The sequence below is a fragment of the Peromyscus californicus genome, unplaced genomic scaffold, assembly GCF_007827085.1.
Source record: "Peromyscus californicus insignis strain IS unplaced genomic scaffold, ASM782708v3 Scaffold_2__1_contigs__length_46816999, whole genome shotgun sequence".
Classification (NCBI taxonomy): domain Eukaryota; kingdom Metazoa; phylum Chordata; class Mammalia; order Rodentia; family Cricetidae; genus Peromyscus; species Peromyscus californicus.
Window position 1 is genome coordinate 36,554,436 of NW_026294540.1, and position 17,316 is coordinate 36,571,751.

General features: G+C 46.0%; 1 protein-coding gene across 1 annotated transcript; it reads left to right on the forward strand.

Moving 5' to 3' along the window:
- The first annotated feature begins 1,754 nt into the window (after positions 1-1,754).
- Positions 1,755-17,050, forward strand: Kdelr2 (KDEL endoplasmic reticulum protein retention receptor 2). The gene is made up of 5 exons (XM_052754372.1): positions 1,755-1,989; positions 10,068-10,168; positions 14,488-14,646; positions 16,194-16,446; positions 16,796-17,050. Exons 1-5 carry the CDS (start codon positions 1,899-1,901, stop codon positions 16,828-16,830), a joined length of 639 nt encoding a protein of 212 aa, XP_052610332.1. The 5' UTR covers positions 1,755-1,898; the 3' UTR covers positions 16,831-17,050.
- Positions 17,051-17,316: the final 266 nt, after the last annotated feature.

Here is a 17,316-nt window from a genome sequence, read left to right on the forward strand (position 1 = left end):
AATACTAACAATAATTTACAAGAACTAATTGTAAACATTAATAATAAGTCTGGGGGGTGGCCAATCCAAGGCTGGGGACTAACTCCAGACCTTGTGTGTGTGTGTGTGTGTGTGTGTGTGTGTGTGTGTGTGTGTGTTTGTGTGTATAGTAAGCATTTCACTGACTGGGTTATCTCCAAGCACTTCACTGGGCTCTCTATCCAGCCTGATATCCCCAACTCCATAATTGAATTCTTCAGATTTCTTCTTAATGGCAAACAAGAAGCACTGTAAATCCAGAAAGATTGCCAAAGACAAAAGTCTGTGAGAAACTGAGTCCTGCTCTCCAGCACCCACATAAATGCCAGAAAGATGTGGGGGAGCTTGAGAGGTGGAGGTAGGGGTTCCCCTAAGCAAGCTGGTGGGCTTGACTAGCCAAATCAGCAAGTCCTGGGTTCAAGTGAGATGCACTACAATATATAACTTGTAAAGTAATCTAGGAGGCCCTAGACGTCAATATCTGTCCTCACAGCACACACGTGTACATGCACATACAAACACACATAAAAAAGCAAAAAAAAAAAAAAAAAGACAAGGAAGAGGAAAGAAAAGAAGTGGTAGGATTGCTCAATAGTTAAAGGAGCTTGTCGCCAATCCAGACAACTTGATCCAATCCTAGGGACCCTCATGTTGGAAGGAGAAAACTGCATCTGATTGGATGTCCCCACACACATCCACAAAGAAACGTACTTTTTTTTTTTTTTTTTGAGCTGAGGACCGAACCCAGGGCCTTGTGATTGCTAGGCAAGCGCTCTGTCACTGAGTTAAATCCCCAACCCAAGAAATGTACTTTTAAAGATTTGTTTTTGTTATTTCAGGTGTGTGTGTGTGTGTGTGTGAGTGAAGGTGCCCTCAGAGGTCAGAGGTGTCAGATCTAGAGCTGGAGTTACAGGCTGTTGTGAGCCTTGGGCTGTGGGTGCTGGGAATTGAAACCAGTTCTTCTGAAGAGCAGCAAGTGCTCTTAACAACTGAGCCATTTCTCCAGCCCTAATGTAATTTTTTTTTCGGGGGGAGGGTAGGGGGAGGGTGTTTCAAGACAGGGTTTCTCTTCACTGGTGGCCCTGGCTGTCCTGGAACTCACTCTGTAGACCAGGCTGGCCCTCAAACTCACAGAGATCCACCTGCCTCTGCCTCCAGAGTGCTGGGATTACCGGCATGCACCACTACCGCCCGGCTCCTAGGGTAATTTTTAATAAAAATTAATAGATTTTAACAGATTTTTTATGATTTATTTTTATTTAAAATGTATGTGTTAGTTTGTGTGTATGTGCACATGAGTGCAGGTGCCCTCAAAGGCCAGAGGCATCGAATTCCTCTGGAGCTAGTATTACAGGCATTGGAAGCTGCCCAATGTAGTGCTGGGAAATGAACTTGGGTCCTCTATAAGAGAAGCACGAGTGCATAACCGCAGAGATTTTAACAATGCTTACTACCCTCACAATGCCCCAAGACGGATACCCTTGTTGTCTTAGTAGGGTAGGGGAAAGAAAAAAAAAAGACAATCCTCACAATGGAGTGTCATTTCAAAACTTAAAAAAGGAAATCGCTGGCACCCGGGCGGAAACCCTGGAGACGGAAATTGCGGAGCACTCTGGGTCCTCAGCGGGCAACCCATGCGGGATGTAGGGTCCGGTTGCTCCTGGCTGCGGGGCCTTTAAGGGGCGTGACAGGGGGCGTGGCCGCAGCGGTCGCCCGCTCTCCCAGGCTGCCCCGCGCGCGCGACGGCAGTTCGGCCACGTCCCTGGCCACGTCGCGCCCGCTCCCGCCATCTTTCACCGCTTCCTCTCCCTGGGGCTGTCGCCGCGTCCTGAGTCGCTGCTGAGCTCCGGGGCCGCCGCGCTGCGCCGACCGCCGCCGCTATGAACATCTTCCGGCTAACTGGGGACCTGTCCCACCTGGCGGCCATCGTCATCCTACTGCTGAAGATCTGGAAGACGCGCTCCTGTGCGGGTGAGCGGTCGCCAGGGCGAGGCGCGAGGGGCAGGACCGCACGGAAGGACCCATTCGGCCCTCGGTCGCTCAGAGGCTTGCGCGGGGCTCGCGATGGCTAGACACACCCACCTCGGCCGGCCCGGCGGTCATTGAAACCCCCTCAGGGTGTGCACACGGGTCGGGGTGCCCGTCGCAGCCCTGGGCCCCCGATCTGCGCTTGGTCCGCCCGCGAACTTGATCCGTCCGGGTGCAGGGTGCTAGCGCAACTGCCCCCCCCCCCCCAGGTTTTGCTGGATCTGAAAAGTTTAGGACGGGGTGTGTGGGGTTCTAGTAGGCGTGTCCCTCTCTTTGGGCTTCTGGGGGCTCCTCTGAGTCCCCAGGAATCAATGGGAATCTTGCTCGAGGAGGATGGGTAGGACTGCGGGCGAGCAGGGTCTGACGTGGCAGCCAGGCCACCCGCGAAGGTGGGGCCGGCTGGAGGAAGAGGGCATCCTGCTGTTCATCCTGTTCTCTTTAAGGACTGGAGCAGGGGATGGGGTATGGGAGGCAGAATGATGTCAGGTCAGGCCTGTGCCTACTGTGAAGTGGGCTGCACGCAAGTCTTAGGGTCCAGGATCTCACCCATCATAAAGAGATGTGAGTCTTTTAAGTGAGTTACTTGGCAGTTTCATGCTACCTTGAGAAGCGAGCTGGTTTTTTCATTGTTGAGTGTGGCCATCTAATAACTGGTTCCCTTAAGCTGCAAGCGCTGGGTACCACTGAGGTCTCCTGTGTGTTCTCATCTTCTTTCCTGGCTCCACGTCACCAGTGAGTTGGCCTTGTCCCTCCCTCCAAGTACATGCATATTTCATTCGAGTATTGCAGAGAGGCAGTAGAGTGAACTTTCCCCTCCGCACAGTAGCTGTGAATTTCTGCATTTCATTAAATCTTAAGACTCTTCTAAGTTTTAGATAATTTCTTGGTGAATGTGATGGTGCTTGCCTGTAATCCCAGCACATGAGAGGTGGAAGCCTGAGGATCAGGAATTCAAAATTAGCATGGACTATATGAGACCCCCGTCTCCAAAACCAATCTCTCCCCGAAAACCCAAAATATATTCTTATAATACATTCTTAAAATACTGTCCTTAAACCTAATGCTATGGCCCCAATGAAATAACTGTGTAAACTCAAATTTAATTTTTTTCAGAGACAGCAGAAGATAGGATTCCTAGAGGGCCTGGGTGACAGAGACGCCACCTATCTGGTTTATGAATAAACACCTCCTCATCTAAGTTAACACCACCCCTTTGACTCAGCTGTCTGAAGGTCTCTTCTCTCTCCCTGAACATAGTTGAGATTCAGGAAGTAAGCACAACCAAAAAAGACCTTTGATCAATCCAAGTGAATGTTACAAAGTCCTGTATTGAAACATCTCATCTGACTCGGGGGTGACCCGAGAGGCTTGATTGCATGATTTGTGATGACAGCAGAGTAATGGCTGCCATTGTGATAGGTGTGCGTTCAGTAGTCAGCGTAGTGTTTTCTATGCCTCCTTTCAGGCAGTCCCCATGTGGGCAGCGGGGAACCGAGTCTTAGGGAGGGAAGCACAGTTAGGATAGAGCCAGGATTGAAACGTGAGCAGTAATTCGTAATTTGGAGTTTAAATTAGCATTTGCTTTATCCTACACAGTTTTAATTATTAATTTTTTATGTGCATAATGTGTGTGCCTGTGTGTTTACCACAAGTGTTCAGAAGCCCTTGGAGACAGAAGAGTGTCAGGTCCTCTGGAACTGAAGTTCCAGGCAGTTATAAGCCACCGTGTTGTTGCTGGAAACCGAAGCTATGTTCTCTTCGAGAGCAGCACGTGCTCTTAACCATTGAGCTGTCTCTCCCACCCTCTATAAGTAGAATTCTTAAGGGAACCTTGAGTAACAAGGAAAAGGAACGGGATGCTATTTAATATCCATTGTTTTCCTGGGAGATGAGAGCATTAAGGAGAACAAAGTGTTCCAGCTGCAGTGCCAAGATAAGGTAAGTGGGCAAGCTTGGTTCAGGAGTGTTTCCCAAGGAGCCTGTGGATATCATTGAACCATCCTTACTCCTGGACTCAGGGTCTTCTTGATTCTGCTATATAAAATTTTCTGGCCTCTCAAAAATGAAAATCACCAAGATCATTTATTGTGCATTAAACACTGACTTATCCTAGCTGCTCTGTTATTCAGTTGTTTAGCAACTTTTGAGAGAGGAAGAACTTGATCAGAGTTTCTCAAATATCTGGAACCTGAGCCATGTCCATCCAGGCAATGGTTCTCAGCTTGAAAATCGGAGCTCATTTTAGGATTTCAATACCAGTGCTGAACACTCCAGCAATTCCTAAATCACAGGACATTTTTCCCTAAGGGGAGGATGAGGCAGGCTAGTAAGTGGGACATTCTGGTTTTCAAGTATTCAGAAAACTTTGAATCCTCCTGCTTCCGCCTCCCAAGAGCTAGGATTGCAGGTGTGTATCACCACTCAGGCTCTAAGGACCTGTTTCATAGAGGGGAGCAGTGAACTGATCTTGCTTGAATATAAATTCTGTGGCTGCATCTGTTGTCATTACATGGGGAAATGGAGTGTCGAGAGTGTCTTGTGTTCCTGAACTGCCAGGCATCTTGATGGATGGTCAAGTTGTCACTCAGATTGTCACTTTTCCCCCTAAGCCCTCATCTAGAGTACCTTGGGAGAAGAAGCTAATCTTACTTATCTATGGTGCTGGAGTTTGAACCCAGGGCCTCGCTGAAGTCAAGCAAGTGCTCTACCAACTGAGCCAAATCCATGTCCCAAAGCTGTGTTTTTAGGTGAAGTGCTTTCTAGCTAAGTTTCCCTAAGCTGACAATCATTATCAGTGTTGAGCACTGAGTTTAAATGACTGGTGGAGTCCTGAAATGAGTGACCTCCAGCCTGCCTCCTTTGTTTACTCCTTTCCTCCTAGCCATTGGGTAGGTTATAAACTTTTCAACCTATCCAATTTGACAGGCGCAACTGTCCTTGTATGTCACATAACCAAATAATTTATTTATTTGAAGCAAATAGAAAGCTCTTTTCTTTTTTTCTTTTTGCTGGTATTGGGGATTGAACCTAGGACCTCATGACCTTGTGCATGCTGGTCAAGCTCTCTACTACTGGGCTCTATCCCCCAGTGGTAACGCTTATTTTTGTTGTTGTTGTTGACACTGAATATTTGAAGATTTTGCATCACATTCCTAGCTTCCTCTTAGAGCTGTTTCCTCTGTTCCTTTGAGGGCTCGTTTCTCAGTAGTCATGCCATACATTGATTGACCTCTCTCTGTGCACAGCACCTAGACAACTCAGCAGCAGATGGCAGCAAAGTTTCCACTCCCCAGCTGCAATGGCAGAACCCTTGGTTCCATCTCTGCATCTTAAGAACTAACTGTGTGTGGCAGGGCATGCTGTAATCCCGGCATTCTGGAAGTAGACATAGGAGGACTAGGAGTTCAAAGCCATGTTTGGCTATGAAGAATCTCGAGAGAATAAAAAAGATGCTGCAGTGGGAGAATGCTTGTCTAGCATGTCTGAGGCCTGGGTGTGAGCCTTAACATTACACAAAGAAAGGTGCGGGTCAGGTGAGATGGTAAGTCATGTGTAAAGAGGTATAGACATGGATGTCAGGCCATCAGGGCAATAACTTTTGTGAGTGTGAAGTGGAAGGAGAGACCCCCAAGGACACTTCCAGGGACTTCCAACAAGGAGTATAGAGACTGCTGAGGGAAGAGTGCTTATGTAGCCAAAGATAGCCTTGAACTTCTTACTTTCTGCCTCCACCTCAGAGTGCTAGAGTCACAGGTAGATGCTGTCATGCCCAGTTTATGAAGTGCTGGGCTTTGTGCTTGCCAGCCAAACACTCTATCACTGAGCCACATCTCCAGCCACAAAACACTGTAAATAGAGATGTTTGTGTAGAATTTACAACAAAAACTATGAACAGGCTGGAGAGATGGCTTGTCGCTCACTTGCTGCTGTTCAGTTCTCAGCAGCCATATTGGATGGCTCCAGGGGATCTGATGCCCTCTTCTGTCCTGCCTGTGTATCCACACACATAAGTAGAATCTAGAAAATAAAAATAAGTAGAAAATATAAACATCTATTTAAAAAAATCCATGCGAAAATTTTTAAATAATTCAAATGTGGTCTCATAAATTAATGCCCACATTGAACATTGTGAAGCCATTAAACAGGATGGAACCAGACATGTATATTCTTAGAAGGAAAAGATGACTCCAAGATATGCATTCAAACTGCAGGTTGTAAAACACAAGGTTACTTTAAAGGGTAAAAATGCGTGTGGTACACATACAAACACAAATGGAAAGAGAACTTTAAGGGCTGGAGACCTGGCTCAGCAGTTAAGAGCACCTGCTGCTCTTGCAGAGCATTTGGGTTCACTCCCCGGCATCTACCTGGGGGCTAACAATGATCTGTAACTCCAGTTCCAGAACCTCTGACTACTTCTGGTCTCCACAGGCACCAGGCACACAAATGGTGCACATACATGCATGCAGCCAGACACTCATACACATAAAACTCAATATTTTTTTTTAAAGGGAGGGACCTTAAAACAACTCACACAGTTACACTTTAAATGGAGATGGGAGGGCTCTTTAAAAGAGTGGGACTGGTCTTTAGAGGTGGCTCAGAGGTCAAGAGCACTGGCTGCTCTTCCAGAGGACTGGGGTTCAAGTCCCAGCACCCACATGGCAGCTCATAACTGTCTGTAACTCCAGTTCCAGGGGATCTGACACCCTCACACAGACATACATGTGACAAAAGAGTGGGACTGGAGGGGCTGGAGAGATGGCTCAGAGGTTAAGAGCACTGGCTGCTTTTCCAGAGGTCCTGAGTTCAATCCCCAGGAACTACATGGTGGCTCACAATCATCTATAATGAGATCCGATGCCATCTTCTGGTGGATAGGGATACATGCAGACAGAACACTATATACATAATAAATAAATAAATCTTTTTTTTTAAAAGAGTGGGACTGGAGAGGTGACTGTCATTGAGAGCACTTCCTGCTTTTCTAGAGGACTCTGGTTTGGGTCTGATAGCCTCTTCTGGCCTCTGCATTAATTAAAAGTAATGAAGATAAATCTTTTCAAAGATAGAAGACCTTACACTCATTCTATATATTTTAGCCCATTGAAAAATTTTAAGAATTGGCATGTATTTTTTTTAATGTTAACTATTTCTCAAGTGTTCACCACAGCATATATACTATAAAGCGCTTTCCTCCATCTTTTCAGCATTCCCAACAAGTTGGTGTGATCTGTGTTTGACAAGCGCAGAGAATGGAATTAGGATAGCGTATAATAGATGTGGCCAGGGCTAGAGAGATGACTCAGGTTAAGAGCACTGCTTGTTCTTCCAGAGGTCCTGAGTTCAATTCCCAGCAACCACATAGTGGCTCACAACCATCCGTAATGAGATCTGTTGCTCTCTTCTGGCCTACAGGCATACATGCAGATAGAACACTGCATACACAATAAATAAATAAACAAATAAAAATAAGTCTGGCCTTACACAGCACCTCAACTGAGATGATCCTAGACCCTCTGGTTCTAAAACTACCTCCCTTACTGTTGAGACTCTAACCTAGAGCCATGCTAGACAGTGTACTAGTGAGCTACACTCCCTGCCCTTGCGTTTTTTGAGACAAGAAGATCCTGCCATGTAGCCCAAGCTGGCTTTAAACTCTGACTCCTGTCTCAGCTTCCTGATTATAGATAGGCTGGGATTACAGGCTTCTGCCATGTCTGGCTGTGAGGCTGTTCTTAAGTATTGAGTTGTGGAGTCCAGGGAAAGGTCGTGAATTTTAAAAGAATGTCCAAGCTGGGTGTGATGGTACACATTTGTAATTCCAGCACTTGGAGAGCTGGAGGCAAGAGGATGAGGCGTTCAAGGCCAGCTTTGACTCCACAGCAGATTCAAGGTCAGCTTGGGCTATTTGTCCCCACCGAAAGAAAAACTTTTGTTTTAATTTAGAGTATCCAGATCCTTTCTGAGACTCTTAGGAGTGCAGTCTTTCCAGGTGGCCTGACCCACAGTGCTTGGCAGCATCCCTGCTGTTACTAGAATCTCCTTTATTTGGATAAGGCTTCTGTTCTGTAAACCAGTAGGCATGTCAGAAACCCAACTTGAAACCTTCACTGTAATTTAAAGTCCTGTGGGCTCAAGTGTGGAGATGTGGGCTTTCATAAACCTTATTGAGCTCTGTGGAGAAAGACAAGAACGAGCAATACTCATTTGAAGAGTTGCTCTTAAATGAGCTGTCAGATGCATTAGCTACCAGGGTGTCAGTCTGAAGTGCTGACAGTGAGTGCTCTGTGAGTGCTTGGTACGTGATCACCTTGCAACTTTTTGATCCAAGAGCAGGTTGGTACTGCCTGAGATTGTAGCTCAGTAGCAAGGTGCTTGCTCAACCTGAGACCCTCAGGACTGCAGGAAGGCAGGTAGACAGACAGACATGATGACTGACACCTAGCACTGCAGATCCATCCATAGACAGATTCCATCCATCCCACCCCTACCCTCAGGTGATTCTTGCCCACCCCTCCTGCCTTTAGCTTGAGATTGCTTCCTTCTGTGAGATGAGACACCTTTCAGTGGTAAAGAGAAAAGCTGTACCTTGCTAGTCAAGCTTCAGGCCCGGGAGAATGGTTGCCACATCCTATTAGCATCCAAGGTTGCCAGATGGTAGTTCCTGTGTGGATTCTGGAACTGCAGTTCCAGGGACTCTGACTGCTTCTGGCCTCCACTGGCACCAGGCACACATGTGCACATACATACATCGCACATACCACCTGGCTTCTCCTTTGCCCAATGCTCACTCAGGGAGAATCTCATCCTCCGGCTTGTAGTAAATTAGGGCAGCGCATAGAGCACATTATCTTTTTACTGTCCTAGAGACACGGTAGGACTCCATTTCTGAAAATTTCATCCAGAATAGCGCACAATGAGACTGCCTCATGACATGAAGAGAAAATGAGTTCCATTTTCTTTTGAGCATGTGTTTTTCTGGTCTAGTGCACAGCACAGGAAATACTAAATGGAATGAGGCACAACTTCCACAAGAGAGTTCTATGTCTGTTGGAGGTTTTGGAGGGTACTGGAACCAGATCATCAGAGTTGTGTGAGTGTGAGGCCAGAGGGCAATCTCAGGTGCCGTTGCCTTCCACCTTGTTTGAGCTTCTTTCTCCTTGTTCTCCGTAAGTCAGGCTAGCTCGTCTATGAGCCTCCAGGGATTCTCGTGTCTCTCCTTCCCGTCTTTAAGTAGAAGTGCTGTGATCACAAATGCCTGCTACTGTCCCTGCCTTTATGTGGGTTCTGGGGGTCCTGTCACTTGCGTGGTTCATCTGTTGAGCCAGCTCCACACTGTGTCTTATAGTGTCTGTGGGGAAGCCAGGGTAGCAGCTGGCATGAGGTGCCTGATGAATGAGTCCTCAGCACGGAGGCAGGTGTCTCCAAGTGGAGGTGGTCAGATTCTGATGGCAGTCACCTTCCAGTTGTCAAAAATTGCTCAGCCTGCCACATCCTGAAATTCACACAGCCATGTGGGCAGATGTAGGTCTCCCCCATGTGAGCTGTGGCTGTCCTGCTCTGCAGGGGGATCAGTTTTGATTTTGTCTCCCTGTGTAGCCCAGGCAGGCCTGGATCTCAGTCTTCCTGCTTCAGCTTCCCAAGTGTTAGGAATTCAGGCATGTGCCAGCACAGCCAGCCTTGGGTGACAGGCAGATGCTAGGCATGTGAAGATAAAGAAGGTGTGATGCTGAGTAGCAAGCAGTGGGCTGTTGGAGCTCCGTCCTTGGAGGGTACATAATCTTGGTGTATTGGTGGTAGTGTGACAAAGTCACTTTCCTAGATTCATCCACCAGAGCAGGACCAGTTAGGAGAGCCGAAAGAAGACCTTTATTTTCTCTGATTTAATGAGCTGTCCCCAGGCCTGGCCCTTTAACTCCAAGTACTCCCTCCCTGGCTGCGCACTTGCTGCCCACGGTGATCTCAGGAGCCAAATTCTTCCCCAGGGCTGTTCTGACTCTCACCTTTTGTTTCTTCAGGCATTTCTGGGAAAAGCCAGCTTCTGTTTGCACTGGTCTTCACAACTCGTTACCTGGATCTTTTTACTTCATTCATTTCACTATATAATACATCTATGAAGGTATGGTATGACATCAGCTCCAGTGCATTTATCCACCATGTGCACACCCGTGGGAACTATTAGCCTTGTTTCGTTGTTGTTGTTTTTAATTTAAAATCTCCAAGAATAATAGATACCCTATTTTTTTAAAAAAGTTTCATTTTCAATGTGTGTATATATAAATGCAGGCAAGCACATGCTGTGGTGCCCGTGTGGTGGCCAGAGGACATTTTTGGGAATAAGTTCTCTCCTTCCATCCAACTCAGGTTGTCAGGCTCAATTGGCAAAGGCTTTTTACCTGCTGAGCCATCTCACTGGTGTGTGTGTCTGTCTGTCTGTCTGTGTCTGTGTGACTGTCTCTGTAGAGGTTTGAACTTTCAGTTAGAGTCACCCCATTGCACTCTCTCGTCCCCCTTCTGCTAGTCCCCTTCCTCTTCTCAACCAGCCCCCCTTCTGCTTTCATGTCTTTTTGCTTTATTTATTGATCTTGTAGTGCTGGGAATTGACTCATGCTCTTCAAGCACTTTACAGCATTGTTCTAAGAATGTGGTTTAGGGCATCCCCACCCAACACTTTGTGTTTGAAAGCATCTTGATAAATAGAGGTTAAAGTGGGCGTGCAGTATTTGGGTTTATGATCTTTCTTAAAAAAAACCAATTTTGAGAACCAGTGAGGTGGCTCAGTGGATAAGGAGACTTGCCATCAACTGACAAGTTGAGTTCAATCCTGGGGCTCACATGGTGGAAGAAGAGAACCAACTCCCACCAGTTGTCCCTAACTGCCACACACACACACACACACACACACACACAAACGTATATATCATGTAAATAAATGGTTAAAAAATTAAAGGGAAAAAAGCAAGTTTGAGTCACCTATAATCATTTTGTTCTGAACTCTGGTAATCAGGAAATATTTTGGCTGCCTTAAAAATGGCTAGGTTGGGCTGGTAGATGGCTCAGTCTGTACAATGCTTCCATGTCATCATGAGGACCTTAGTTTGATCCTCAGCACCCATGTAAGTTGGGTGTGGTGGCACTCACTTATAATCCCTGCTCTAGGGAGATAGAGACAGAGTCCTGCCAGCCCAGCCTGATTGCTGAGCCCTTTGTCTCAAAGACACATTAGTTGGAGCGATGTCTCAGCAGTTAGGTACACAGACTGCTCTTGCAGAGAAACTGAGTTTGGTTCCCAGCACCCACATCAAGAGGCTCACAACTGTCTGTAGCTTCAGGGGATCTGGCTTTTTTGTGGCTTCTGTCAGGTGTCCCTATACATGTCATATACTTTCACAGACATACACATAAATTAAAATAACTCAAACACCCAAGGTTGACTTCTATCCTACACATACACAGGAACACAAACCTGGATGAATGCATATATACAGAATGACTAGGATTCTGCTTATCGTCTCAGTAAGATAAAACTGCAGGTACTGGGGATAGAAGAGTCAGAATCCACTCTTCTGCTGAGTCCCATCTCTCAGCACAGTCCTGCTTGCTTGCTTATAGAGCCAGAGCCCAGCTGTAGGTCACAGGCAGGACCCTGAGAACCCCCCAGCTACAGTAAGCCTGGACTAGGGATGGTCCAGAGGGGGTGCAGTGTGGGTGCACCTACCTGTGTGCTTTCCTTATTAACACATGTGTAGGGTTTAAAACAACAATTTGAATACATGCTGACTATTTACAAACATAAATACATAATGAGGGGCTGGGAACTGTTTAGTGTCATTGTGGGTTTTTAAACTATGTAAGGGCTTGATGATTACCCTCATCATAAGTCATTTGTTCCAATGGTTTCCTAATTAAGTTTCTTAAGTTGTATTTCCTCAGGAGAAGGAGTAACAAGGCAGTGTGGTCCTATCCCAGCCATCTCTATTCAGGATTGAAATCTGCGTTTTATTCTTAGGCCTGAGTGTCTGCAGTTTACAAATTGATATAATTTCAGAATACTAGGCTTTTCCTTGGGGCTGGGTAACCTTTTAAAGATGAAAGAACACAGGACTCAATTGTGAGTCCTTGAACAGCTCTGTTGCAGTGTACCCAAAATTGCTGTCTTAGAGGCAGAAGTGTTTTACAAATTAGCTTTCAGGGGCTGGGGAGACGGCTCAGCAGTTAAGAGCATTTGCTGCTCTTGCATAAGACCGGAGTTCAGTACTCAGCACCCACAGCAGCCTGTGATTCTAGCTCCAGGGGCTCTGACTCCTTTTCTGGCCTTTGTAGACATACAAACATGTGCACATACATATACACATAAATCAGAAATAAAATAAATTTTGGACCTGGAGAGATGGCTCCTCAATAAAGATGTTAAGTTCATACTGCTTTAAAAAAATTTAGATTTGCTGGGCGGCGGTGGTGCACACCTTTGATCCCAGCACTTGGGAGACAGAGGCAGGTGGATCTCTGAGTTCAAGGCCAGCCTGGTTTACAAAGTGAGTTCCAAGACTACCAGGACTATTACACAGAGAAACCCAGTCTAAAAAACCAAAAAAAAAAAAAAAAGTTTATTTTATTATTTTATATCTGTGTTGTTTTGTCTGCATTTATGTATGTACACCACATGTGTATGTATGTACACCACATGTGTGCCTAGTACCCATGAGATCAGAAGAAGGCATTGGACCCCCTGGCTCTGAAGTTATAGACAGTGGTGAGCTGCCATGTGGATGCTGAGAATTGAACCTGGGTCCTCTGCAAGAGCAGCCAGTGCTCTTAACAGCTTCTCAACTTGTGCTGCTCTTGCAGAGGACACCGGTTCAGTTCCCAGCACCCACATCATGTTGCATGGAACTCTAGTTCCAGGAAATCCAGTACCTTCCAGTCTGCAGGCACCGCACTCAAGTGCACAAACCCACAGCCAAATACATAACAATTAAAATAAAATCTGCTTAAAAATAATAGTAATGGCTGGAGAGATGACTCAGTGGATTAGATCCCTTGTTGTCCTTGCAGAGGACCTGACGCCTATAACTCCAGTTCCAGGAACTTCAATCCATTCTGCTCTTGGAGGGCACTAGACAAGCATGTGGTGTACATATATACATGCAAGCAAAGCATTCACAAAATAATTTTAAAATCTTAAAATAGTAATCTTAAACAAACAAAACTAACTTTTGGCTTAACACTACCAGACTGAATTTCATAGCAACAATCTGAATAATTATTGTTAAAGTAAACCAATGTTTTGCATTTTTTAAATATTTATTTTGTGTATATCTGTGAGTGTACATGTGTGGGTGCACACATGGTACTGCCCAAGTGTGGGGGTCAGGATCCTTTAAGGAGTTGGTTCTCTCCTTTCAGCATGTCTGTCCCAGAGATTGACCCCAAGTGCCTTTTCCCACTGAGCCATCTTTCTGGCCCCAAACAGGAAGTGCAGTTTAAGTAAAAGTCACTAAGGCAAAAGTTGAACCTGGATTACAGTGCTTATCTTATCTTTACAAAAAAGCCAGCCAAAGAAGTGTTGGACAGAAGTCCTTGGTCCAGAGCTGCAGTGAACTTCAAATTCTTTCCTCTCTAAAACTGCTGTGTTGTATTTAAGATGAGATTAAAAGCCTATTTCTCCGGAGTTTCTTACAGTTTTAAAACGTATGCTTAACATTGATCCATCAACCTACTCCTAAGTATAAATACAAGAAAAATGAAACTTACATTCACACAAAGGTGACCCATGTTCATAGCAGCTACTCACCATCTTCCAACTGGAAACAGGACACTTCTCCTTTAACTGTGAGTGAGTAAGCAGATTGTGATGCACCTGTACATTAGACCTCTGCTCAGCACAATGGAGGAAATGGGCCAGAGATATGGCTCAGTGGATAAGAGTGCTTGCTGCTCAGTTGTGAGGCCTGGAGTTCAAGCCCCAGCACCCACATTTGGCAGTTTACAATAGGTTTACAACAAGCTTTACAACAGGCTGTAACTCCAGCTTCAAGAGATCTGATACCCTCTTCTGGTCTCCATGGGTACATATGTAGCAACTTTGGCTGGCTCTCAGACATACTGTGCCATCTGAAGATGCCAGATGCAAAATGCAATGTGTTGTTTGACTTCTCACGTGGCATTCTAGAAAAGGCAAAACTGGAAACTGAACAAGAGGGGCAAAATGAGCCTGGAGGGGGCTTAACTACAAAGAGGCAGCGGGGTGAGATTTGAGTGATAGAACGGTCCTGTGTCCTACTTGTGGTGGCTGTGTGACTCAGGAGTATACACCAGCCAGAAGTGCTCCGAGGGAGTGTCGAGAGGGAGAGGTTTAAAGCTGACTGTATGGCAGTGCCACAGTGTTTAGGAAACAGTTGCAATGTGCTCCTAATGTGGTGTCTCTCCTTTGCCTAGCTTATCTACATTGCCTGCTCCTATGCCACAGTGTACCTGATCTACATGAAGTTTAAGGCCACCTATGATGGAAATCACGATACCTTCCGAGTGGAGTTTCTTGTGGTGCCTGTGGGAGGCCTCTCATTTCTAGTCAATCATGACTTCTCTCCTCTTGAGGTTGGTTAAGGGTATTTAGTGGTCACATCTGGTTCTCTGTTAACAGAAAAAGGATTCTTGTTGGTTTGTTTTCTTCCTTTGTTTTGCTGTTTGACAGACTTCTGGTACAAAATACACTGTTGTAACTAGATTGGTATATCGGAATTAAACCACCCGGTACTTGGGTGTCTGCTGACAGTTTATTGCTGGAGGTTTCCCCAAATTAAACATGGTGTTGTGCTGGGCGGCGGTGGCACACACCTTTAATCCCAGCAGAGGCAGAAGGATTTCCGTGAGTTCGAGGCCAGCCTGGGCTACAGAGTGAGTTCCAGGAAAGGCACAAAACTACACAGAGAAACCCTGTCTGGAAAAACAAAATAACAACAACAACAACAACAAAAACCATGGTGTTGTGGTACATGCCTGTCAGCCCAACATCTGGGAGGTGGAGGCAGGAGGATCAGGAGTCAAGGTCATCCTCAGCTACATAGTGAGTTTGAGACCAATGTGAGCTACATAAGACCTTATCTCAATAAAAGAAAGCGGGGGATGAGAAGGACTGGGGGATATCTGTTAGAAAGTGTTGAGCACCTGAGTTTGAGCTCCAGAACCCACATGAAAAATGGAGGTGCAGTGGTGCATATAATCCCAAGTGTTAGGGAGGGAGATAGTAGATTGCTGGGGCTCACTGGTGAGCCAGCCCAGTTTATGTACAAGACTAGTGAGAGACCCTGCCTCAAAAAAGAGGTGGATGGCACCTAAGGAATGACACTTGAAGCTCTACTCCAGCACTAAAGACATCACACACACACACACACACACACACACACACAGAGAGAGAGAGAGAGAGAGAGAGAGAGAGAGAGAGAGAGAGAGAGAGAGAGAGAGAGAGAGAGAATGAGAATGAGAATGCAGGAGCTCCTTGACTTCTGACAGGGGTATGACCATTTATTGACCAACTCATTGCTAGTTAAAAAAAAAATGCTGGGCTGTGGTGGTGCATGCCTTCAGTTCCAGGACTTGGGTGGCAGAAGCAGGTGAATCTGAGTTCGAGACCAGCATGGTCTATAGAGTGAGTTCCAGGACAGCCAGGACTGTTACACAGAGAAACCCTGTCTTGAAAAGCCAAAAAGAAAAGAAAAGGAAAAACATTTAATATAGCTAGCTTACCAACCCAGCATGTTGTAGATGTGTTTCCTGTCAGTGCAGACAATGTGCTATGGCTGAGTGGGATTTGCAGCTCTGCTCCTGCCCAGAATCATGGTACATCCTACTAGCCCAAACATGAAAATTTAAGTATGGTTTCTATTGCATGTGTGTTTCTTTCAATCTTTTGGAAAGTTGAAGAATTGTAAAGCAAAGCCATCTGTAGTGGAAAAATGTGGTCAGTTGGTGGAGAATCAGCAGAAACAGTGGAAGAAAGCAAGGTGGGTTGGGGACTCTGGATCTGGAGTGGGATGAGCCCACACAGTAACACCTTCCATGTGGATTCATGGTAGACAAGACATGACAGTTCCCTTACCCAGCTCATCCAACCTCCCAGCTGAAGCCAGCCTCCTGTCTTTCAGATCTTATGGACCTTCTCCATCTACCTGGAGTCAGTGGCAATCCTTCCACAGCTCTTTATGATCAGCAAGACGGGCGAGGCTGAGACTATCACCACCCACTACCTCTTCTTCCTGGGCCTCTACCGTGCTCTGTACCTCGTCAACTGGATCTGGCGCTTCTACTTCGAGGGTTTCTTTGATCTCATTGCTGTGGTGGCTGGTGTCGTCCAGACCATTCTCTACTGCGACTTCTTTTACTTATACATTACAAAAGGTATGTCATGTCTGGCCTTCAGGTCATAGTTGCAGATTCTGTCAAGGGCTTGCTTGCCCAGCTCCCTTGAGACAGGGTTTCTCTGTGTAGCCCTGGCTGTCCTGGATCTCACTCTGTAGACCAGGCTGGCCTCAAACTCACAGAGATCCACCTGCCTCTGCCTCCCGAGTGCTGGGATTAAAGGTGAGTGCCACCACCGCCACCTAGCCTGGCTTTGTTTGGTTTTTTGTTTGTTTGTCTGTTTTTCTATTGCTGCTGTTTCCTTGTATGAGACGAGAACCAGAGAGAGGGAAACTGAGCTTGTCCCCACAGTGACCTCTTGTTTCTGTTCTTTTCCATCAAATCCTAGTTCTCAAGGGAAAGAAGCTCAGTCTGCCAGCGTAAGTGCCAAAGACCATCAGCAGCCTCTGTCCTTCAGGGTGCTCGGACAGGATTCTCACCACAGCGAGGGTGCGGGATGCTCAGTGCGGAGAAGCAGAGACGGCTCCTCCTGTCGCAGCCGCTCCCTGGTGGCTCTGCAGGGATGCGGAGGAAGAGACCAGGAGGCTCTGTCCACTGCATCCTGCCTTATCTTTTTTATTACTATGTACAAAGAGTTTTTTACACAAAGAAACTTAATGCTGTGTTAATAAATTCAATGTGTAGATGAATTGGGGCAGTTCCAAAAGTGACAATTTTGTACAGAATAAGTACAAGCCTTTTTTATTTTTTGAAAATTCGTTGAGATGGTCGATTCTTTGTGTCTACAGTGAAATTATACTCCTTGACACTTGGTAGATTATTCAAACATCTGTCAAATTTCCATGCTATTTATTTTATTTCTTTTTTTTCTTTTTTTTTTTTTTTTTTTTTTGCCAAGAGATGAGTTGT